This window comes from Pleurodeles waltl, chromosome 6, assembly GCF_031143425.1.
Source record: "Pleurodeles waltl isolate 20211129_DDA chromosome 6, aPleWal1.hap1.20221129, whole genome shotgun sequence".
NCBI classification, from domain to species: domain Eukaryota; kingdom Metazoa; phylum Chordata; class Amphibia; order Caudata; family Salamandridae; genus Pleurodeles; species Pleurodeles waltl.
In genome coordinates this window covers 31,260,281-31,287,573 of record NC_090445.1, presented here as the reverse complement: position 1 = coordinate 31,287,573, position 27,293 = coordinate 31,260,281, and the positions used below count along the sequence as shown (strand labels likewise).

The 27,293-nt window shown below is 48.1% G+C and overlaps 1 protein-coding gene across 2 annotated transcripts in view; it reads left to right on the top strand.

Moving 5' to 3' along the window:
- AK8 (adenylate kinase 8) overlaps positions 1-27,293 on the top strand; it is a 424,031-nt gene that overhangs the window by 132,527 nt on the left and 264,211 nt on the right. For both annotated transcript variants that reach the window (XM_069237123.1, XM_069237122.1), the window contains exon 3: positions 14,546-14,595. In XM_069237123.1, the coding sequence (XP_069093224.1) occupies positions 14,546-14,595 (50 nt within the window). The remainder of the gene's footprint in view (positions 1-14,545; positions 14,596-27,293) is intronic.

Genomic DNA, 27,293 nt, shown 5'->3' with positions numbered 1-27,293 from the left:
AACACACTGCTCCATGGAACACTGCTCCCTAGAACACACCTCGTGGAACACATCCACAGAACAGGTCTGCCTTGAACACACTTCCATAGAATGCTGTCTTTAACACGCCTCCCGGAAACATACCTTCTTAGACCACGCCTCCACAAAACACACCTCGTCGAACACTGCTACATGGATCACACCTCCTTAGAACACACTGCTCCACGGAGCACACCTCCGTCAAACACGTCGATAGAAAACATCTCCCTTAAACACACCTCCCTCGAACACTGCTACATGGAGCACACCTCCTTTGAACACACTGCTCCCTAGAACACACCTCCGTTGAACAAGTCCATAGAACCATCTCCATAAAACACACATCCGTGGAACATGTCCAAAGAATTCATTCCTAGAACACGCGTTCCCGGCACTCCGTTTCCCAGGCTACACCGCTCAGGAACACACCTCGTAGAACATACATCAGTAGAATACACCTCGCTCCTTGAACAGGACAGCACCGCAAAGGACAAAAGGCATCAGTCCTAATAAAAGACAACACAGTGCAATACACACCTATGTGCTCAGGCGGGACACTTTACACCACATGACACCTCACGCCTCCCTCCTTATTAAAGCACTCCCCCCCTTTACACAAAACAGAGCACAACATAGGATGCCAAACTCCCCCAAACTTACACCGGACTGATCTCAATACCATTTGTCTCAGGTTCGCCCACACGGAGCAGGGCAGGAGGAGGAGACCTGGGATGGTTGGTGAATGGAGATGCCACTCTTCAGGTGGGCCTGCTGTGTGCTGTGCCTTGAATGTGTGTGTGAGGAGTTTGAATTGAGCGTGCTTGTTTACTGGAAGCCAGTGTGGTTCTGTGAGGTGTGGTGTAATGTGAGTTATGTGTTGGAATTTGAGGAAGAGTCTGACTGCCAAGCTGTGGATGGTTTGTAGTCTTCTAGTGAGTTGGTTGGTGATCCTGGCGTGGAGGGTGTTCCCGTAGTCCAACTCGCTGGTGAGTAGGGCACGAGTGACATGTGACACCATTTGAAGATCTTCTTCCTCTGCATCTTTAGGGAGTGGAAGCAGAATGCAGTGATGGCGTTGACTAGCGCATTCGTGTCCAATTTGCTGTTGATAATTCTGAGGTTCCTTGTGTGAGTTCTGGGTGTTGGTGTGGGGTTGGCTTCGAGCTCAGACGTCCACCAGTTGAAGTCCCATGGTAGTGAAGATCACTCCTTCTATCTTGCCTGTGATGAGCTTGAGACATTTGGCTTTCATCCAGTTTGCGCCTTCGGTCACGCAGGCAGAGATCTTGTTTCTTGTGTTGGGGCTCTTGTCCAAGATGGACAGTATGAGCTGTGTGTCTTCTGCGTAGAAGAGGATGTTAGTGTTGTGTATGCGGATGGCGTTGGCCAAAGGGATCATATATGCGTTGAAGTGGGGAGGCTGAGCGATGAACCTTGAGGGGTTCTGCAGATACGTTTGCGGGCTTCGGAGGAGTAATGTGCAGGCTGACCGCTTGTGTTCTATTTGTGTTCTATTTGTTAAGACGGAGCAGATCCTTGGATGTCAATCTTGTGCAGGCGCCTGATGTGGATGGGGTGTGAGACTATCAGATGCTGCAGGGAGGTCCAAGAGAATGAGGGCTACTATGTCTCTTCTGTCAAGGGTCATATGGATGTCGTCTGTGGTGGAAATGAGTGCTATTGTTGGGCCTCAATCTAGGCTGCATGGCATTGAGGAGCTGGTGGCTTTGAGGTGGTCGATGAGGCATCGCTTTATCCAGCTCCAGCAGCCAGTTCCTGTGGAGGGAGGTCTGTGATGATGCAAGATGGGTATATTGAAACTGATGAATGCGTGGTCTGTCCAGGTTATAGTCACTGGCTTGTCGACTATGTTGTTGCTGATTGCAGTGAAAATTGGGTTCAATATGTGTCTGGTTGTGTGGGTGGGTTCGGTAACATGCTGGTGGAGTCCAAGTTGGGTTTTCTAGAAGGGCCGGATAGTTTTGGTCGGTATGGTCTTCTAGGTGAAAGTTAAGGTCTCCGAGGAGGATGAAAGTGCAGGCTTTGATAAGGAAGGGTGTGGCGAAGTCTGTGATGTCACTGGCAAACTTGGTGTGGGGTCCAGGTGATCTGCATACGAGGGTACCGTCCAGAGAGAAGCTGGCTGTGATATGTGTCTTGAACTTGAGGTGTTCCATGTAGGTGATGCAGCTATTGGTATTTTTGAATATGATGGTGATTCCACCTCTGGGCTTGTGATAACGATCTTGCCTAACGACCCTGTGGCCAGTGGGGATGACGGTAGCGATGGCCGGTGCGGTGCGAGGTTAGGTTTAGAAATGTTTCCACTAGAAAGAGCAGGTCTGGATCTTGGTTGTGAAGTAGGTGCCATATCTCTGTGGCACGTTTGATAAGTGAGCAGGTGTTGAGGAGCATATGTGCGAGTGTGGTGTGTTGATTGGATGATGTTTGATCTGTGTGAGAATGAACGAGTGGGGTGCTGTTGGTGTGTGAGTGGTGGGTGTACAGTGTGGTAGAGTGCATGAGAACTTGCAGGAGGTGCAAGTGAACCTTCCTTCCATGTTCTGTGGATCGGTATAGCAGAAGTGCAGGGAGCAGCAGCCGGGGTTTAAGGGCTTTGAGGAGGGCAGCAGGGTATCTGTGGGGAGGGTTCACACCAGGGTTTCTGGTGCTGGGCATGGTCCAGGTGCAGACAGCCATAGATGGGCTTCCCTTTGACTCACCAGTGGGGCACCCACTGTGCATCCACATTACAGCAGCCATGAAATAGGTTCTGGGAGAAGGAAGGAGCACAGGGTACAGTGGGTGCGACTTGAGTGATGTCACTTCCTGTGCAGATGAATGATGAGAAATGAAGTCCTCTTGGCTTCTTTTAATGAGTTTTGGTGGAAAAGCAGTGATGCCACTTCCTGTGTAGATGGATGATGGCAAGTCAAGTTAGGTCACTTCCTATGCAGATGGAGGATGATGGGAAATTAGGTCCTCATGCTTGGCTGCTTCTTTTAAAGAGAGGTTTTGGTGTTAAACTAGTGATATTACTTCCTGTGCAAATGGATGATGGGAAATGAAGTCCTCTTGCTTGAGTTGTTTACACAAGAGAGAGCCCAACATAGGATACCACAAACCTCCATGCTTACACGGGACTGAATTCAATACTATTCTCAACACAACATACCATATACAGGACAGAGCCCAACACAGGGTACCATGCACCTCCAAGCTCATATAAGATGGCATTCAGTGCCATTCACTATACACCATCAAACTTGCACAGAAGAGAACTCATCATAGGGTACTCCACACCTCCAGGCTTACACATTTCTGAATACAAAACTGTTCACCACATACCTTCAACCATACACAGGAGAGAACACAAAGGATACCACACACCTCGAAGCTTAGCCACACTTCTTCAGCCTTATACAGGACAGAACAGAACATGGGATACAACACACCTCTAAACATACACCGGACTGAGTACAATACCATTCAATACACTCAACCCTACACTGGAGAGAACACATATGGTACAAAATACCACTGAGGTTACTCAGGACTGGGTATAAAACCATTCACCACACATCTTCAACTTTACACATGAGATAACACATAGTATATCACACTCCTTCAAATTTAGACAGGACTGAGTGCAATACCATTCACCACACACATTACCATACTCGAGAGAGTTCACAACATAGGATATCACACACCTCCAAGCTTACACATGACTGAGTACAGTACCATTCACCACACTCCTTCAGTCTTACACAACATAAGATATCACACACCTCTTACACATGCCTGAATACAATACCATCACCACACTCCTTAACTATACACAAGAGAGTACACAACATAGGATATTGCACACCTCCAAGCTTGCACATGCCTGACTACAATACCATTCACCACACTCCTTAATTATACACAAGAAAGTACACAACATAGGATATCGCACGCCTCGAACCTTACACAGGACTGAGTATAATATCATTCACCACACTCCTTAACCCTGCATAACATAGGACATCACGTGCCTCCAAGCTTACACATGATTGAGTACAATACCATTCTCCCCACTCCTTAACCTTACACAAGAGAGTACACAACATACAATATCACATGCCTCCAAGCTTACACAGGACTAAGTACAATATCATTCACCACACTCCTTAACTGTACACAAGAGAGTACATAGCATTATATATCACACGCCTCCAAGCTTACACATGACTGAGTACAATACTATTCACCACACTCCTTAGCCTTACACAAGAGAATACACAACATAGGATATCCCACGCCTGCAACCTTACACAGGACTGAGCATAATACCATTCACAACACTCCTTAACCTTACACAAGAGAGTACACAACATAAGATATCACACACCTCCAAGCTTACACATGACTGAATACAGTACCATTCACCACACTCTTTAACCTTACCATTCACCATATTCCTCAGCCTTACACAAGAAGGTATACAACATAGTATATCACACGCCTCCAAACTTACACATGACTGAGTACAATACTATTCACCACACTCCTTAAACTTACACAGGAGAGTACACAACATAGGCTATGGCATGCTTCCGCGCTTACACATGACTGAGTGCAATACCATTCACCAAACTTCTTCAATCTTACACAACATAGGATATCACAATCCTCCAATCTTACACAGTACTGGGTACAATGCCATTCACCACACTCCTTAACCTTACACAAGAGAGTACACAACATAGAATATCACACGTCTCCAAGCGTACACAGGACTAGGTACAGTACCATTCACCACACTCCTTAACCGTGCACAAGAGAGTACACAGCATAAGATATCACACGCCTCAAAGCTTACACATGACAGTACGATACCATTCAGCACACTCCTCAAGCTTACACATGAGAGTACACAACATAGGATATCATACGCCTCCTATCTTACACAGTACTGAGTACAGTACCATTCACCACACCCCTTAATCTTACACAAGAGTGTACACAACATCAGATATGACACGCCTCCAAGTTTACACATGACTGAATAGAGTACCATTCACCACACTCCTTAAACTTACACATGAGAGTACACAACATAAGACTTCACACTCCTCCAAGCTTACACATGACTGAGTACAGTACCATTTGCCACGCTCCTTCAACCTTACACAAGAGAGTACACAATATATCACACACACAACTCCGAGCTTACACATGACTGAGTAGAGTACCATTCACCACACTCCTTAAACTTACACAAGAGAGTACACACTATAGGATATCACACACCTCCAAGTTTACACATGACTTAGTACAGTACCATTCACCACGCTCCTTCAATCTTACACAACATAGGCTATCACATGCCTCCAATCTTACACATGACTGAGTGCAGTGCCATTCTCCACACTCCTTAACCTTACACAAGAGAGTACACAACATAAGATATCACACACCTCCGAGCTTACACATGACTGAATACAGTACCATTCACCACAGTCCTTCAATCTTACACAACATAGGATAGCACTCCTCCTAGCTTACGCATGACTGATTACAATATCATTCGCCACACTCCTTACTCTTACGCAAGAGAGTAAACAACATAAGACATCACACTCGTCCAATATTACACTTGCCTGAGTGCAGTACCATTCACCACACTCCTTCAATCTTACACAAGATATCACACGCCTCCAAGTCTACACATTACTGAGTACAATACCAGTCACCATGCTCTTTCAACCTTACACAAGAGAGTAAGTAACATGTCAGACGCCTCTGAGCTTACACATGACTGAGTACAGTACCATTCAGCACAATCTTTCAACCTTACACAACATAAGATATCACAGCCACCAAGCTTACACATTACTGGATACAGTATCATTCACCACACTCCTTCAGTCTTACACAACATAGGATATCACACGCCTCTAAGCTTATATATGACTGAGTACAGTGCCATTCTCCACACTCCTTAACCTTACACAAGCGAGTACACAACATAAAATATCACACGCCCCCAAGCTCACATATGAATGAGTACAATACCATTCACCACACTCCTTAACCCTACACAAGAGAGTGAACAAAATAGGATATCACACGCCTCCAAGCTTACACATGACGGAGTACAGTACCATTCACCACAATCCGTAACCTTACACAAGAGAGTACACAACATAGGCTATGGCATGCTTCCGCGCTTACACATGACTGAGTGCAATACCATTCACCAAACTTCTTCAATCTTACACAACATAGGATATCACACGCCTCCAATCTTACACAGTACTGGGTACAATGCCATTCACCACACTCCTTAACCTTACACAAGAGAGTACACAACATAGAATATCACACGTCTCCAAGCGTACACAGGACTAGGTACAGTACCATTCACCACACTCCTTAACCGTGCACAAGAGAGTACACAGCATAAGATATCACACGCCTCAAAGCTTACACATGACAGTACGATACCATTCAGCACACTCCTTAAACTTACACATGAGAGTACACAACATAGGATATCATACGCCTCCTATCTTACACAGTACTGAGTACAGTACCATTCACCACACCCCTTAATCTTACACAAGAGTGTACACAACATCAGATATGACACGCCTCCAAGTTTACACATGACTGAGTAGAGTACCATTCACCACACTCCTTAAACTTACACATGAGAGTACACAATAAATCACACACACAACTCCGAGCTTACACATGACTGAGTAGAGTACCATTCACCACACTCCTTAAACTTACACAAGAGAGTACACACTATAGGATATCACACACCTCCAAGTTTACACATGACTTAGTACAGTACCATTCACCACGCTCCTTCAATCTTACACAACATAGGCTATCACATGCCTCCAATCTTACACATGACTGAGTGCAGTGCCATTCTCCACACTCCTTAACCTTACACAAGAGAGTACACAACATAAGATATCACACACCTCCGAGCTTACACATGACTGAATACAGTACCATTCACCACAGTCCTTCAATCTTACACAACATAGGATAGCACTCCTCCTAGCTTACGCATGACTGATTACAATATCATTCGCCACACTCCTTACTCTTACGCAAGAGAGTAAACAACATAAGACATCACACTCGTCCAATATTACACTTGCCTGAGTGCAATACCATTCACCACACTCCTTCAATCTTACACAAGATATCACACGCCTCCAAGTCTACACATTACTGAGTACAATACCAGTCACCATGCTCTTTCAACCTTACACAAGAGAGTAAGTAACATATCAGACGCCTCTGAGCTTACACATGACTGAGTACAGTACCATTCAGCACAATCTTTCAACCTTACACAACATAAGATATCACAGCCACCAAGCTTACACATTACTGGATACAGTATCATTCACCACACTCCTTCAGTCTTACACAACATAGGATATCACACGCCTCTAAGCTTATATATGACTGAGTACAGTGCCATTCTCCACACTCCTTAACCTTACACAAGCGAGTACACAACATAAAATATCACACGCCCCCAAGCTCACATATGAATGAGTACAATACCATTCACCACACTCCTTAACCCTACACAAGAGAGTGAACAAAATAGGATATCACACGCCTCCAAGCTTACACATGACGGAGTACAGTACCATTCACCACACTCCGTAACCTTACACAAGAGAGTACACAACATAGGTTATCACACTCCTCCAAGCTTACACATGACTGAGTACATTACCTCTCATCACACTCCTTAACCTTACACAAGAGAGTACACAACTTAGGATATCACACGCCTCCGAGCTTACACATGACTGAGTACATTGCCTTTCACCACACTCCTTAATGTTACAGAAGATAGTACACAACATAGGATATCACACGCCTCCAAGCTCCCACTCGATTGAGTATATCATTCACCACACTCCTTAAAATTACAGAAGAGAGTACACAACATAAGATATCACACGTCTCCAAGCTTACACATGACTGAGTACAATATCATTCACCACACTCCTTCATCCTTACACAAGAGAGTACACAACATAAGATATCACACATCTCCAAGCTTACACATGACTGAGTACAATATCATTCACCACACTCCTTCATCCTTACATAAGAGAGTACACAACATAGGATATCAAACGCCTCCGAGCTTACACAGAACTGAGTACAATATCATTCACCACACTCCTTCAACCTTACACAAGAGTACACAACATAAGATATCATACGCCTCAGAGCTTACACATGACTGAGTACAATATAATTCTCCACACTCCATAACCTTACACAAGAGAGTACACAACATAGGATATCGCACACCTCTAACTTTACACAGGACTGGGTACAGTACCATTCACCACACTCCTTCAATCTTACACAACACAGGATATCACACGCCTCCAAGCTTACACAGGACTGAGTACAATACTATTCACCACACTCCCTCAGTCTTACACAACAAAAGATATCACACCCCTCCAAGCTTACACGTGACTGAGAACAATACCGTTCACCACACTCCCTAACCTTATACAAGAGAGTACACAACATAAGGTATCACATGCCTCCAAGCTTACACAGGACTGAATGCAGTACCATTCGCCACACTCCTTAAATCTTACACAACATAGGATATCACACACCTGCATCTGTACACAGGACTGAGTACAATACCATTCACCACACACCTTCAAAAAATGCACAAGGCAGAGCGAAGCTTAGAATACCACGTACCTCCAGCTGGTCACAGGACTGAGTACAATACAATTCACCTCACACATTCAGTCTTATAGAGAACAGTGCACAACCTATGATACCACACACCTTCAAGACTACACAAGAATGAACACAAAACAACATAACTCACCCCTTGCTCGAAAGGAAGCACACAGTAGAGGACACCAAGCATATAGACACTGCCCACCATTCTCACAATAAAGGACAACACAGCACCAACACACCTCAATCCTTACACACAGCTGATCACAACTCTGTGCACCAGCCACCTCTAACCTTTCACAGCACTCCCTCCTCACACAGGACTACTCGCCGGTCAGGCACTGCACACACCAGCCTCTCATGTATAGAGCACAATACTTGACAACCCACCTCAATCCTTACACACAGCTGATCACAACTCCGCGCACCAGCCACCTCTAACCTTTCACAGCAGAGAACACAACACTCCCTACTCACAAAGGACAACTCGCACGTCAGGCACTGCACACACTAGCTTCTCATTTATATAGCACAACACAGGACAACACACCTCAAGCCTTACACACAGCTGATCACAGCTACGCGCATCAGCCACCTCTAACCTCCCACAGCAGATGACACGACACTCCCTCCTCACACAGGACAACACACCTGAATCCTTACACACAGCTGATCACAGCTCTGCGCACCAGCCACCTCTAGCCTTCCACAGCAGAGAACACAACACTCCCTCCTCACACAGGACTACTCACTAGTGAGTCGCTGCACACACCAGCCTCTCATTTATATAGCACAACAGACAACAACACATTGCAGTCCTTACACACAGGTGATCACAACTCCGCGCACCAGCCACCTCTAACCTTCCACAGCAGAGGACACAACACTCCCTCCACAGACAGGACGACTCACATGTCAGGCACTGCACACACCAGCCTCTCATTTATATAGCACAACACACCTCAATCCTTACACACAGCTGATCACAACTCCGCACACCAGACACCTCTAACCTTCCACAGCAGAGAACACAACACTCCATCCTCACACGGGACAGCTCAGAGGTCAGGCACTGCACACACCAGCCTCTCATTTATATAGCACAACACACAACACACCTCAGTCCTTACACACAGGTGATCACAACTCCGCACACCAGCCACCTCTAACCTTCCACAGCAGAGGACACAACACTCCCTCCTCACACACGACAACACACCTCAGTCCTTACACACAGCTGATCACAACTCCCCGCACCAGACACCTCTAACCTTCCACAGCAGAGGACACAACACTCCCTCCTCACACAGGACTACTCACTAGTGAGGCGCTGCACACACCAGCCTCTCATTTATATAGCACAACACAGTACAACACACCTCAATCCTTACACACAGCTGATCATAGCTCCATGAACAGGCCTCCTCTGACTTTCCGCAGCAGAGGACACAACACTCCCTCCTCACACAGGACAACTCACAGGTCAGGCACTGCACACACCAGCCTCCCATTTATTTAGCACAATACTGTACAACACACCTCAGTCCATACACACAGCTGATCACAGCTCTGCACACCAGGCACCTTCAACCTTCCACAGCAGAGAACACAACTCTCCCTCCTCACACAGGACAACTCACAGGTCAGACACTACACGCACCAGCCTCTCATGTATAGAACACAACACAGGACAACACACCTCAATCCTTACACACAGCTGATCACAGCTCTGCGCACCAGCCACCTCTAACCTTCTACAACAGAGAACACAACACTCCCTCCTCACACAGGACAACTCACAGGTCAGGCACTGCACACACCAGCCTCCCATTTATTTAGCACAACACTGTACAACACACCTCAGTCCATACACACAGCTGATCACAGCTCCGCACACCAGGCACCTTCAACCTTCCACAGCAGAGAACACAACACTCCCTCCTCACACAGGACAACTCACACGTCGGGCACTGCACACACTAGCCTATCATGTATAGAACACAACACAGGACAACACACCTCAATCCTTACACACAGCTGATCACAGCTCCGCACACCAGGCACCTTCAACCTTCCACAGCAGAGAACACAACACTCCCTCCTCACACAGGAAAACACACCTCAATCCTTACAAACAGCTGATCACAACTCTGTGCACCAACCACTTCTAACCTCCCACAGCAAAGAACGCAACACTCCCTCCTCAGACAGGACAACTCACACGCAGGCACTGCACACACTAGCCTCTCATTTATATAGCACAACACAGGACAACACACCTCAATCCTTACACATAGCTGATCACAGCTCCGAGCACTAGCCACCTCTAACCTCCCACAGCAGAGAACAGAGGACTTCCCCCCCCCCCCCCCCCCCATACACAGGACAACTCACAGGTCAGGCGCTGCACACACCAGCCCTTCACTTATATAGCACAACACACCTCTATCCTTACACACAGCTGATCACAACTCTGCGCACAGGCCACCTGTAACCTCCCACAGCAGAGAACAGAGCAATCCCTCCTCAAACAGGACAACTCACAGGTCAGGCACTGCACGCACCAGCCTCTCATTTATATAGCACAACACAGGACAACAGACGCCTCCCCCCAGACCAGGCAGCATGCACCTCTCTCCTTACGCAAGGCAACACAACATAGGCACCACACAAGGGACTCCACACACCTCTTTCCTTACACAAGTACTCTCCTCCAGTGACTCCGTAAATGGGACAGCACACAACATTGGACACACAGCTGCCTCCTCTCAGCAAACGAGGTGTAATGGGACAGCAGATCCCTCCCTGCTTACACAGGACAGGAGACACCCTAGGATAGGACAGGATAGCACACTTACCAGAAGACAAGTCACCACCCGCCTCTGTTCTTACTGAGCACACAGTGCCACAAAGTGCACCACACACACCCTTCCTTACACATGGCAGAGAACTACAAAATACAGCACACACCTTCCTCCTGGTTATTGCACAACACAGGACAATATGATTTTCAGTCCTTACACCCGACAGTGCACAACAGTGGACACCAAACATCTCTCTCCTTGTATAGAATGCACTGCGGAGGACATCACACAACTTGAGTCTTACACCGGACAGCACACCACAAAACACAATATAGCTTATCAGACACCTCCGTCCTTCAATACAACAACGCACAACACAGCAGGTCGCACACCTGACTCCTTACACAGAACAATGCCCACCAGAGGACTGCACACACACTCCTTGCACGTGGAATTTCACAACACAGGACACCACACGCCTCATTCCTCACACCAGACAGCACACAGCAGAGCACTTCACACACACTCCTTGCACGTGGCATTTCACAACCCAGGACACCACATGCCTCGCTCCTCACACCAGACAGCACACACCAGAGCACTTCACACACATCACTCCTTGCACATGGAATTTCACAACACTGGACACCACACGCCTCATTCCTCACACCAGACAGCACACACCAGAGCACTTCACACACACACACTCCTTGCACGTGGCATTTCACAACCCAGGTCACCACATGCCTCGCTCCTCACACCAGACAGCACACAGCAGAGCACTTCACACACATCACTCCTTGCAGATGGCATTTCACAACACAGGGCACCACACACCACCCTCCTTCCACCTCACAGCACACACCAGGGGACTTCACACACATCAGTCCTTGCACATGGCATTTCACAACACAGGACACCACACACCACCCTCTTTCCACCTGACAGTGCACACGATACGACTTCACACACATCAGTCCTTGCACATGGCATTTCACAACACAGGACACCACACACCTCATTCCTCACACCAGGCAGCGCACAACAGAGAACTACACGCTCATCACTCCTTGCACATAGCATTTCACAACACCGGGCACCACACATCACCCTCCTTCCACCTGACAGTGCACACGATACGACTTCACACACATCACTCCTTGCACATGAAATTTCACAACACAGGACACCTCACGCCTCATTCCTCACACCAGACAGCGCACAACAGAGAACTACACGCACATCACTCCTTGCACATGGCATTTCATAACACAGGACACCACACACCACCCTCCTTACACCAGACAGCACACACCAGAGCACGTTACACACATCGCTCCTTGCACATGACATTTCACAACACAGGACACCATACGCCTCACTCCTTACACCAGACAGCACACAACAGAGGACTTCACACACATCACTCCTTTCACATGACATTTCACAACAAAGGACACCACACACCTCATTCCTCACACCAGACAGCATGCACCAGAGCACTTCACACACATCACTCTTTGCACATGACATTTCACAACACAGGACACCACACAACCCTCCTTCCACCTGGCAGTGCACACAATAGGACTTCACACACATCACTCCTTGCACATGGCATTTCACAACACAGGACACCACACACCACCCTCCTTCCACCAAACAGTGCACACGATAGGACTTCACACACATCACTCCTTGCACATGGCATTTCACAATACAGGACACAACACGCCTCGCTTGTTACAACAGACAGCGCACAACAGAGAACTTCACACATCAATCTTTGTACTTGGCATTTCACAACACAGGACACCACACACCACCCTCCTTACACCAGGCAGCACACACCAGAGCACGTTACACACATCGCTCCTTGCTCGTGGCATTTCACAACACAGGACACCACACGCCACCCTCCTTCCACCAGACAGCACACACCGAGCACTTCACACACATCACGCCTTGCACATGGCATTTCACAACACAGGACACCACACGCCTCATTCCTCACACCAGACAGCAAACACCAGAGCACTTCACACACACATCACTCCTTGCACATGGCATTTCACAACACAGGACACCACACGCCTCATTCCTCACACCAGACAGCAAACACCAGAGCACTTCACACACACATCACTCCTTGCACATGGCATTTCACAACACCGGGCACCACACATCACCCTCCTTCCACCTGACAGTGCACACAATAGGACTTCACACACATCACTCCTTGCACATGAAATTTCACAATACAGGACACCACACACCTCACTCCTTCCACCAGACAGCACACACCGGAGCACTTCACACACATCATGCCTTGCACATGGCATTTCACAACACACGACACCACACGCCACCCTCCTTCCACCAGACAGCACACACCAGAGTTCGTTACACACATCACACCTTGCACATGGCATTTCACAACACAGGACACCACAAACCACCCTCCTTCCACCAGACAGCACACACCGGAGCACTTCACACACATCATGCCTTGCACATGGCATTTCACAACACAGGACACCACACGCCACCCTTCTTCCACCAGACAGCACACACCAGAGCTCGTTACACACATCACGCCTTGCACATGGCATTTCACAACACAGGACACCACACACCACCATCCTTCCACCTGACAGTGCACACGATAGGACTTCACACACATCACGCCTTGCACATGGCATTTCACAACACAGGACACCACACAGCGCACACCAGAGCTTGTTACACACATCACGCCTTGCACATGGCATTTCATACCACTGGACACCAGAGTTTACATCTCAGAAAATTCAACTAAACTTTACGTTTGAGTGTCACAACAAACTCAGCGTTAACAGCCGCGAAGTAACAAAGGGCAGACATCAGAGAAAGTTGCTCTTTATGAAACGGGTAGAAAAGATTTCAAAACTATATCTTTACCGATCTCTACGTTTTTTTTTTCTTCTCTCTAGTTCCAAGAATTTTCGTTTTGGGTCCTCCAGCCTCGGGGAAAAGGACGCTGGTGAGTACAGGCTGCCTCCTGGGTGTTGTGATGTGAAGCCGCGTCGTGGCTTGTGAAGGGTGCATTATGTTGGGAATGTTGAATAATTATAATTTCACTGCAAGACTATTAGGGAATTTGTTTAATGTTTTACCAGTGAAAAACATCTATCTATCTATCTACGGAACTTCTATCAATCGATCATTTTATCGGTCTATCTATGCAACATCTGTCTATCGATCTATCTTATCTTACGAATCTGTCTATCTATGCAACTTCTATCTGTATCTATCTATCTATGCAACATCTGTCTACCTATCCAATCTGTCTTTCTGTCTATCTATATATCTATCTATCAATGCAACACCTGTATATCGATCTATCAATGCAACATCTGTCTATCGATTTTTCTTATCTAACGAATCTGTCTATCTATCTATCTATGTACCTCCTATCTATTAGTCTTTCTATCTATCCTATCTATCTATCTATCTATCTATCTATCGCAGTGGAAGTAAAATAAATCTGGCCTATAGCACGTTATTTAGACTAACTCTACAAACAAACACACACACATATTTCTTACTACAGTGCAAAGGTGGAATTCGAGGCTCTTGCTGTGCTAAAGTAAAACTGACTTGAGAAGAAGACTTTGTGCTGCCTCTAGGATTGCACGTAACAAGTTATTACCAGCAACTTAAGACTGCTAATAAATAGCATCTTACCTGAGGCAGGCAATGCTGTGATCATGCGTGTTCTGTAAGAAATGGCATTTAAACAAAAATCAATATACAAAGGGTGACATTTGTGCTGAGAGAGGACCAACACGAGGAGGCTTCGCAGCTCCTGGCAGCCTTGGGTTGCACATTGTGGCGTCCGATCTGTGCCTTAGTTCATGGTGCTCTCGTGTCAGTGTAGTTTGGCTTTTTGCAACATGAAAGAGTTCGTTCAAATGACAATTTACAGATTGAGATGTATAACCATCCCACCTTTCGGTGCAGGGTGTACTGTGGTAAACCTCGACAATGAGGCGGTACTAGGTCTGTCATCAGTGTGAGAAGGTAGCCTCTTTCTAGCCTTGTTACCCCCACTTTTGGCCTGTTTGTGAGTGTATGTCAGGGTGTTTGTCACTGTTTTCACTGTCTCACTGGGATCCTGATAGCCAGGCCTCAGTGCTCATAGTGAAAACACTATGTTTTCAGTATGTTTGTTATGTGTCACTGGGATCCTGCTTGTCAGGACCCCAGTGCTCATAGGTTTGTGGCCTATATGTATGTGTCACTGGGACCCTGTCACACAGGGCCCCAGTGCTCATAGGCGTGCATGTATATGTTCCCTGTGTGGTGCCTAACTGTCTCACTGAGGCTCTGCTAACCAGAACCTCAGTGGTTATGCTCTCTCATTACTTTCAAATTGTCACTAACAGGCTAGTGACCAATTTTACCAATTTACATTGGCTTACTGGAACACCCTTATAATTCCCTAGTATATGGTACTGAGGTACCCAGGGTATTGGGGTTCCAGGAGATCCCTATGGGCTGCAGCATTTCTTTTGCCACCCATAGGGAGCTCTGACAATTCTTACACAGGCCTGCCACTGCAGCCTGAGTGAAATAACGTCCACGTTATTTCACAGCCATTTTACACTGCACTTAAGTAACTTATAAGTCACCTATATGTCTAACCTTTACCTGGTAAAGGTTAGGTGCAAAGTTACTTAGTGTGTGGGCACCCTGGCACTAGCCAAGGTGCCCCCACATTGTTCAGAGCCAATTCACTGAACTTTGTGAGTGCGGGGACACCATTACACGCGTGCACTACATATAGGTCACTACCTATATGTAGCTTCACCATGGTAACTCCGAATATGGCCATGTAACATGTCTATGATCATGGAATTGCCCCCTCTATGCCATCCTGGCATTATTGGTACAATTCCATGATCCCAGTGGTCTGTAGCACAGACCCTGGTACTGCCATACTGCCCTTCCTGGGGTTTCTCTGCAGCTGCTGCCAACCCCTCAGACAGGCAGCTGCCCTCCTGGGGTCCAGCCAGGCCTGGCCCAGGATGGCAGAACAAAGAACTTCCTCTGAGAGAGGGTGTGACACCCTCTCCCTTTGGAAAATGGTGTGAAGGCAGGGGAGGAGTAGCCTCCCCCAGCCTCTGGAAATGCTTTGTTGGGCACAGATGTGCCCAATTCTGCATAAGCCAGTCTACACCGGTTCAGGGACCCCTTAGCCCCTGCTCTGGCGCGAAACTGGACAAAGGAAAGGGGAGTGACCACTCCCCTGACCTGCACCTCCCCTGGGAGGTGTCCAGAGCTCCTCCAGTGTGCTCCAGACCTCTGCCATCTTGGAAACAGAGGTGCTGCTGGCACACTGGACTGCTCTGAGTGGCCAGTGCCACCAGGTGACGTCAGAGACTCCTTGTGATAGGCTCCTTCAGGTGTTAGTAGCCTTTCCTCTCTCCTAGGTAGCCAAACCCTCTTTTCTGGCTATTTAGGGTCTCTGTCTCTGGGGAAACTTTAGATAACGAATGCATGAGCTCAGCCGAGTTCCTCTGCATCTCCCTCTTCACCTTCTGATAAGGAATCGACCGCTGACCGCGCTGGAAGCCTGCAAACCTGCAACATAGTAGCAAAGACGACTACTGCAACTCTGTAACGCTGATCCTGCCGCCTTCTCGACTGTTTTCCTGCTTGTGCATGCTGTGGGGGTAGTCTGCCTCCTCTCTGCACCAGAAGCTCCGAAGAAATCTCCCGTGGGTCGACGGAATCTTCCCCCTGCAACCGCAGGCACCAAAAAGCTGCATCTCCGGTCCCTTGGGTCTCCTCTCAGCACGACGAGCGAGGTCCCTCGAATCCAGCGACCCCGTCCAAGTGACCCCCACAGTCCAGTGACTCTTCAGCCCGAGTTTGGTGGAGGTAAGTCCTTGCCTCACCTCGCTGGGCTGCATTGCTGGGAACCGCGACTTTGCAAGCTTCTCCGGCCCCTGTGCACTTCCGGCGGAAATCCTGTGTGCACAGCCAAGCCTGGGTCCACGGCACTCTAACCTGCATTGCACGACTTTCTAAGTTGGTCTCCGGCGACGTGGGACTCCTTTGTGCAACTACGGCGAGCACCGTTTCACGCATCCTCGTAGTGCCTGTTTCTGATGGATACAACTACCTGTGGATTCCTCACCTCATGAATACTCCCATGGCGCCAGCATTCTACGGAAATCTTCTTACTAGTTTCTGCACGTCGACGAGGACGTCACTGTCTCGCACGCGACGCCGTCTGACGTCATACAGGCAATAAGAGGTCCTCGACGACGTGCGGACGTCAGTTCCCTTTTTTCCGTGCATTCGAAACGGTTATCTTCGAGGGAGCAACTGTTACTCTTGCGGTTACAGTGTATATCTTGCTGCGTACTCTTTCTCTGTGGAAATAATGTCGCAGAGAAAGTCTGGATTTAAGCCTTGTCGTGAGTGTGGAGGCAAGATGTCGGTGACGGATCCTCATTCCGATTGCCTTTGGTGTTTGAGCTCCGACCACGACGTCTCGACTTGTGATTCGTGTCAGCACATGAATCCGAAGGCCATTAAAGAACGCGAGGCGAAGCTGTTTATGGCCAAGTCAAAGGAGAAGCATCACAAGAAAAAGTCTTCTCCAAGACATCGGCGTCATCGAGACTCCCGGCGCCGTAGAGAATCTCGGCGTCATTCAAGGGAGGCTCGTTCCAGGTCTCCGGATCGGCGCCGGAGGACATGGGAGGTCAGCCCTACGGTGACGCCGCATCCTTCGACGCCGTTGCTCTCTCCGACGTCTCCAACTTCGCCTGGACAGGCGTCGGTGATTGAGGTATTGGAGCCTCAGGTGTTTTCTCCGGCGCAGACGCCGAGGCCGGCGTCGGGGTCGCCTCCGAGTCAGGCACCCCAGTATCCGGCTTTTCCCACCCCTGGAGCCGATAGTTCCGCATTCTTGAATGCGATGTATGCCATCTTCCAACAGATGGCTCCAGGGGGTGCTCCGGCTGGGCCTTTGGCCTTTTCTTTGGGTGATCCTGCGCCTCTTCGGCCGGCACCCTTTATGCCCTTTCTCCCGTTTGGGAACGTGGGCTCGGCGCCAGTGTCGGCGCCGGTGGCCGCTCCGATGGCTTCGGAGGGATTGGCCCCAGGGATTTCCATCCCGTCGACGTCGAGATTTCGGCCTGTGACTCCGGTGGGTCCATCCGTTTCATCTGCTCTTCAGTCGGCGCCGAAGTTACCTGTGGCGCCGGATGCGGCGTCGGTGGCTTCGGAAGATCGGCGCCGATCTCCGACTTCGGCGGAGGTGTTGTCGACTCCGCGGATTGAGCAACGACTGCATTCAAGGAGGCGTGCTCTCCGGGTACTAGAGGAGCAGGAGTACCAACGAGCCCTAGAGGAAGGAGAGCTAGAGGACTCGGGTGATGGGCTGCGTGGACTGGAGTCGGCCAGTGGGCTGGACACTTCCCCTGAGTGGGACCTTTCGTCCCCGGGGGAATATACCGAGGATGCTGCTTCCTTTCATACAGTGGTACGGAAGGCAGCTAGTTTTTTGGACCTGCCTTTGCCGGTGGTGGAGGCGAAACAAAACCTTTTGACAGAGGTGTTGCATCCGGCCTCAGCCGCGGCGGAGCCTCTATTACCTTTTAATGACGCTCTGCTGGATCCGGTTTTAGAGGTGTGGAAGAAGCCGGCATCTTCCCCAGCAGTTCACAGAGCCGTGGCCAGGAGGTATCGGACGGCTCCAACTGATCCTGGTTTCCTATCTAGGCACCCTACGCCGGAGAGCTTGGTTGTGCAGGCCTCCTGTTCGTCCAAATCAGCGCCTGGTTCTTTCCCGACGGTGCCTGGGGACAGAGACTCAAAAAAGCTAGAGGCGCAGTCGAAGAAGATTTTTTCGTCCTGCAGTCTGGCGTTAAAAGCCACTAATGCGACCTGTATCCTGGGGAGGTATATTCATGCTCTGATGGATGACATCTCCTCTTCGTTTACAGAGCTTCCCCAGGGTCTTTTGGATCTTGTCTCTGATGCCCAGGCTGCTGCGACCCAAATTATCCAGACGGGACTGGATACCACCGACTCGGTAGCCAGAGCAATGGGCACAACTGTGGTGGAAAGGAGACAGGCCTGGCTACGTAACTCGGGCTTTTCGGCAGATGTACAGTCCACATTGTTGGATCTCCCGTTTGATGGGGACAAACTGTTTGGGGCTAAGGCTGATTCGGCCTTGGAACGTTTTAAGGAGAGCAGGGCCACGGCTAAGTCGTTGGGACTCCAAGCTCCTTCTTCCACGGCCTCTTCCAGATTCTTCAGGAGGTTTCGTGGATTTGGGCGTGGCTCTTCCTCCTCTTCCTTTCGGGGAAGATATCAGCAACCTGCCTCTTCCCACCCCTATAGATCTTTTAGGGGGAGGGGTAGGGTCCGCACCAGGGGAGCCTCTCAGCAGCACTCTGCCTCTTCCTCATCCTCTGTCGGGGTGCTGCAGGGGAAGCAGCCTTAGGCTTCCACCATTTCCCACTCACTCCTCTCCTGTAGGGGGAAGATTACAGCATTTTCTCACCAAATGGGAGACTGTTACGTCGGACACTTGGGTTCTCAGTGTTGTGGGAAAAGGCTACACCCTTCCCTTTCGGGAGTTTCCGCCCCTCATCCCGCCCCGCCCTTCGTATTGTTCACAAGAACACCTCCTGTTGCTAGAACAGGAGGTGGAAGTCCTCCTTTTAAAGGGCGCGGTGGAGTTGGTCCCGGAGCAGGAAAGGGGTCAAGGAGTTTACTCAAGGTATTTCCTGATTCCCAAGAAGGATGGTCGTTTGAGACCAATTCTGGACCTGAGGATCTTGAATTGGTTCCTCAAGCAGGAAAAGTTCAAGATGCTGACCCTAGCACAGGTGCTTTTGGCGTTGAACATGGAAGACTGGATGGTGTCTGTCGACTTGCAGGATGCTTACTTTCATATCCCGATACTCAAGTCACACAGGAAGTATCTCCGGTTTGTGGTGGGATCGCAACACTACCAGTTTGCGGTCCTTCCGTTTGGTCTTACTTCAGCACCTCGAGTCTTCACGAAGGTGATGTCGGTGGTTGCGGCAGAGCTCAGAAGGAAGGGGATAGCAGTATTCCCTTACTTGGACGATTGGTTGATCAAAGCCAAGTCCCCGGAGCTTGTGTTGCGTCATCTGCAGTCAACAACCCAGTTGTTATTCGACCTGGGCTTTTCGGTGAACGAGCCCAAATCTCACCTGGAGCCCTCTCAGCGCCTCCTGTTCATAGGGGCAGTACTGGATACGACATTGGGTCGGGCCTTTCCTCCGCCTCAGCGGATTCAAGATATTCAGGATTTGGTTCCAATGTTTCGAAACGGAGCGGTAGTTCCAGTCCTCAAGGTCCTTCGTCTGCTCGGTCTTTTTGCCTCCTGCATTCTGTTGGTCACGCATGCTCGCTGGCACATGAGGGCTCTTCAGTGGTGCCTCCGAAGGCAGTGGTCTCAACACAGAGGGGATCTAGAGGGTACTGTCAAGATCTCCAGAGATGCTGCTGTGGATTTGAAGTGGTGGATTGCAAGCAACAATCTTTCACAAGGAAAACCGTTCCAGCAGTCGCCACCAGTGGCCACAGTCATAACGGATGCTTCCACTCTAGGGTGGGGAGCTCATCTGGGGGATCTGGAGATCAAAGGTCTTTGGTCTCCAGAGGAACAGATTTTTCACATCAATCTGTTAGAGTTACGGGCTGTACGTCTGGCTCTCAAGGCCTTCCTCCCTTCCCTTCGTGGTCAGTCGGTACAGGTCCTAACGGACAATACTACCACGATGTGGTACATAAACAAGCAGGGAGGAGTGGGGTCGTACCTTCTCTGCAGAGAAGCTCTTCGACTATGGTCCTGGGCAAAGGACCATCGGATTTGCTTGATAGCAAACCATCTGGCCGGAGTCTTGAACGTGCGTGCGGACAGTCTCAGTCGCCACTTCTCGGCAGACCACGAGTGGCGTCTCCATCCAGATCAAGTCCGTTTAATCTTCCAGAAGTGGGGGTTTCCTCGGGTAGATCTGTTCGCCACTCGAGAGAACGCGCATTGTCCGTTGTTCTGCAGCCTTCAGTATCCGATGCAGGAAGCATTGGGGGACGCGTTTCAAATGACCTGGTGCGGCCAGTTGCTTTACGCGTTTCCTCCCATACCCTTGATTCCTCGAGTATTGAGGAAGATTCGCCAAGACCGGGCTCTAGTAATCGTAATAGCTCCGGATTGGCCAAGGAGGGTGTGGTACTCCGACCTTCTCCAACTCTCAACGTGCCCGCCGCTCCGTCTCCCTTTCAGGGCAGACCTCCTCTCGCAGTCGCAGGGGCAGGTTCTACACCCCAACCTCCAGAGTCTGCACCTACATGCCTGGAGATTGAACGGGGCAACCTGAGTTCCTTCTCTCTCCCGCCTGAGGTAGTGGATGTTATATTAGCGGCCAGGCGACACTCCACTAAATCTATCTACGCTAATAGGTGGTCTAAATTTGTTGCGTGGTGTGGAGAGAGGCAGATTGATCCTTTACAAGCTCATCTATCGGACGTTTTGTCTTTTGCTCTATCTCTGGCGCAGAAAGGCTGTGCAGTGGCTACCATTAAAGGTTATTTATCGGCCTTGTCAGCCTTCATATGTCTTCCAGACCAACCATCTTTATTTAAATCCCCTATTGTTATCAGATTCTTGAAAGGTCTTCTAAATCAATATCCTCCAAAGCCATTCGTTATGCCGCAATGGGATTTGTCCTTAGTCCTGACTTTCCTTATGGGGTCCCCTTTTGAACCTATGCATTCTTGCCCCTTAAGGTATTTGTTTTTAAAAACAGTCTTCCTGATAGCTATAACATCAGCAAGGAGAGTGAGTGAGTTGCAGGCCTTATCAGTAAAACCCCCTTATACAACTTTTTATGGGGATAAGGTGGTGTTGAGGACCAAGGCTGCTTTCCTCCCGAAGGTTGTTTCACCCTTCCATTTGGCTCAGGCAATTACTTTGTCCACGTTCTATCCTCCGCCTCATCCTTCCAAAGAGGAAGAAAGACTGCACCGTCTGGATCCAAAGAGAGCGTTGAGCTTCTTTATCAATAGAACAAAGGAATTCAGGCTGGAGGATCAGCTGTTTATTGGATACGTGGGCAAGAGGAGAGGAAAGGCAGTCCACAAGAGAACACTATCCAGGTGGGTTGTTCTTTGCATTAAAATATGTTACTCTTTGGCAAAGAAGGATCCTCCTGAGGGCATTAGAGCTCATTCCACCAGAGCTAAGTCGGCCACTTCGGCCTTAGCCAGAGGTGTTCCTGTGGTCGACATCTGCAAGGCCGCAACTTGGTCGTCCCTTCACACTTTTGCAAAACATTACTGTTTAGATTCTGAGGTTAGAAGGGACGGCCATTTTGCACGGTCAGTGCTGCAGGATTTCTTGGTTTGACCATTTAGGCACCCACCGCCGGGCGTGGTACTGCTTTGGGACTCTATTCATGAGGTGAGGAATCCACAGGTAGTTGTATCCATCAGAAGAACGAGTTACTTACCTTCGGTAACGACTTTTCTGGTGGATACATTAGCTACCTGTGGATTCCTCACGGTCCCACCCGCCTCCCCGTTGCCTTTATGGTCTTGCCAAGTAATCCTTGAGTGCGCTCCTCTTGATCTTTGAGGGTGCAATAGATGTATATATATAATATATTTATATATATATATGGGTATATGTGTATATATCTTTATGTATATACTTGGTGTGTGTATATATTTTTAAAAGAAAGAGTTTTATATATATATATATATATATATATATGTACATAAAAAAGATTTACAGTTATTCATACAATGTGGTGTATTTTTACAATATAATGGATGTTGCTTTGTTCTTTCATTGCATTGCCTGGTTGTTCTCATGCACGTAAAAAATGATTGGTACTGACGTCCGCACGTCGTCGAGGACCTCTTATTGCCTGTATGACGTCAGACGGCGTCGCGTGCGAGACAGTGACGTCCTCGTCGATGTGCAGAGACTAGTAAGAAGATTTCCGTAGAATGCTGGCGCCATGGGAGTATTCATGAGGTGAGGAATCCACAGGTAGCTAATGTATCCACCAGAAAAGTCGTTACCGAAGGTAAGTAACTCGTTCTTCTGGCACTTCTCCGGGTGCTACCTGCTTCAGTGAGGGCTCCTTGTCTTGCTCGACGTCCCCTCTCTCTGCAGGTCCAATTTGCGACCTCCTGGTCCCTCCTGGGCCCCAGCAGCGTCCAAAAACGCCAAACGCACGATTTGCGTGTAGCAAGGCTTGTTGGCGTCCATCCGGCGGGAAAACACTTCTGCACGACTCTCCAAGGCGTGGGGGATCCATCCTCCAAAGGGGAAGTCTCTAGCCCTTGTCGTTCCTGCAGTATTCACAGTTCTTCAGCCTAGTAAGAGCTTCTTTGCACCAACCGCTGGCGTTTCTTGGGCATCTGCCCATCTCCGAGCTGCTTGTGACTTTTGGACTTGGTCCCCTTGTTCCACAGGTACCCTCAGACAGGAATCCATCGTTGTTGCATTGCTGATTTGTGTTTTCCTTGCATTCTCCCTCTAACACGACTATTTTGTCCTTAGGGGAACTTTAGTGCACTTTGCACTCACTTTTCAGGGTCTTGGGGAGGGTTATTTTTCTAACTCTCACTATTTTCTAATAGTCCCAGCGACCCTCTACAAGGTCACATAGGTTTGGGGTCCATTCGTGGTTCGCATTCCACTTCTGGAGTATATGGTTTGTGTTGCCCCTATCCCTATGTTTCCCCATTGCATCCTATTGTAACTATACATTGTTTGCACTGTTTTCTAAGACTATACTGCATATTTTTGCTATTGTGTATATATATCTTGTGTATATTTCCTATCCTCTCACTGAGGGTACACTCTAAGATACTTTGGCATATTGTCATAAAAATAAAGTACCTTTATTTTTAGTATAACTGTGTATTGTGTTTTCTTATGATATTGTGCATATGACACTAAGTGGTACTGTAGTAGCTTCACACGTCTCCTAGTTCAGCCTGAGCTGCTTTGCTAAGCTACCATTATCTATCAGCCTAAGCTGCTAGACACCCTATACACTAATAAGGGATAACTGGGCCTGGTGCAAGGTGCAAGTACCCCTTGGTACTCACTACAAGCCAGTCCAGCCTCCTACATTGGTGGCAGCGGTGGGATAAGTGCTTTGAGACTACTTACCACTCTTGTCATTGTACTTTTCATAAGAGAAAAATATACAAAACAAGGTCAGTGTATATACACATAGCCAAAAAGTTTTGCATTTCCTCTTTTCACTCTTTTCTAAGTGCTGAAAAGTACTTCTAAACTTTCAAAAAGTTCTTAAAAGTTTAAAAAGTTTTTTTCTGTCTTTCCAAAAAAGTTCTGAAAACTTTTTTCTCTTTGTCTATCACTTTAACTCTCTCTAAAAATGTCTGGCACAGGAAAAAATGTTGAACTGTCCAAACTTGCATATGATCACCTTAGCTGGAAAGGAGCAAGGAGTCTCTGCATAGAGAGAGGTTTGAGTGTAGGGAAGAATCCTTCCTTAGAACTGTTAATTAATATGCTTAGAGTACAGGATAAGGCCATAAGTGCCCAATCTGTAGAAAAAGTAGCTAATGGTTCTCAATCTGATCCAGGGACTCCCCCAGGAAAAGGTTCAGGAAAGAAACTTCTCAGCCTGCCCATTACTAGACAGTCTAGCATAGTTGGTACAGAGGTTGAATCACATCATACTGATGATGTGCTCTCACATTATGCTGGTAGCCAAGCTGTTAGGGTGCCCTTGGTAAGGGACAGGTCTCCTTCTGTTCATTCCCATCATACCTCTGTATCTAGAAATGTCCCTCCCACCCACCCTGATGACAGATTGTTAGAAAGGGAGCTCAATAGATTGAGAGTGGAACAAACCAGACTGAAGCTCAAGAAGCAACAGCTGGATTTGGATAGACAGTCTTTAGAAATAGAGAGGGAAAGACAGAAGTTGGGTTTAGATACCCATGGTGGCAGCAGCAGTATTCCCCATAGTCATACTGCAAAAGAGCATGATTCCAGGAATCTGCACAAGATAGTTCCCCCTTATAAGGAGGGGGATGACATTAACAAGTGGTTTGCTGCACTTGAGAGGGCCTGTGCTGTACAGGATGTCCCTCAAAAGCAGTGGGCTGCTATCCTATGGCTATCATTTAGTGGAAAAGGTAGGGATAGGCTCCTTACAGTGAAAGAAAATGATGCCAATAATTTTACAGTTCTTAAGAATGCACTCCTGGATGGTTATGGCTTAACCACTGAACAGTACAGGATAAAGTTCAGAGAGACCAAAAAGGAGTCTTCACAAGACTGGGTTGATTTTATTGACCATTCAGTGAAGGCCTTGGAGGGGTGGTTACATGGCAGTAAAGTTACTGATTATGAAAGCCTGTATAACACAATCCTGAGAGAGCATATACTTAATAATTGTGTGTCTGATTTGTTGCACCAGTACCTGGTAGACTCTGATCTGACCTCTCCCCAAGAATTGGGAAAGAAGGCAGACAAATGGGTCAGAACAAGGGTGAACAGAAAAGTTCATACAGGGGGTGACAAAGATGGCAATAAGAAGAAAGATGGTGAAAAATCTCAAGATAAGCATGGGGATAAGGGTAAAACCAAAGATCCCACTTCAAATCTTAAACACTCTTCAGAGGGTGGGGATAAAACTAATTCTTCCTCTTCTTCTCAACCTGCACACATTAAAAAGCCTTGGTGCTTTGTGTGTAAAAACAGAGGCCATAGGCCAGGGGATAAGTCCTGTCCAGGTAAACCCCCTGAGCCTACCACCACTAATACATCAAGCTCTAGTGCCCCTAGCAGTAGTGGTACTAGTGGTGGGACTGCTGGCAACAGTCAAGCAAAGGGTGTAGTTGGGTTCACTTATGGGTCCATAGTGGAAACTGATGTAATCAGTCCCAAGACAGTTTCTGTCACACCTAGTGGCATTGGCCTTGCCACACTGGCTGCTTGTCCCCTTACAATGGATAAGTACAGGCAGACAGTTTCAATAAATGGTGTTGAGGCCTTGGCCTACAGGGACACAGGTGCCAGTTTCACTCTGGTGACTGAAAACCTAGTGCCTCCTGAACAACACATCATTGGACAACAGTATAAGATTATTGATGTCCATAACTCCACTAAGTTTCTTCCCTTAGCTATAATTCAGTTTAGTTGGGGTGGAGTTACTGGCCCTAAGCAGGTGGTGGTATCACCTAGCTTACCTGTAGACTGTCTCTTAGGTAATGACCTAGAGGCCTCAGGTTGGGCTGATGTAGAGTTTTATGCCCATGCAGCCATGCTGGGCATCCCTGAGGAATTGTTCCCTCTCATTTCTACTGAAATGAAAAAGCAAAGGAGAGAAGGCTTGAAAACTCAGGATCCCTCTCCATCAACAGGTAAAAAGGGTATCACAGTATCCCCTAACCACCCTACCATTCAGGATACCATTCCTGTGGTGGGAGAAACCTCCCCTGGGGTGGCACCTGTTCCAAGGGAATCATCAGCTGGCATAGCTGGACTCCCTGAGGTAGAAGTACCTCTCTGTGGGATAACTAACATTGGTGACAAAAAGAGCACCATTTTAGTTAACATGGAGCATCCCTCCAACCCTCCCAGAGAAACTTTAGTGCAGAAACCCTGTACTGCCTCACAACACTTAG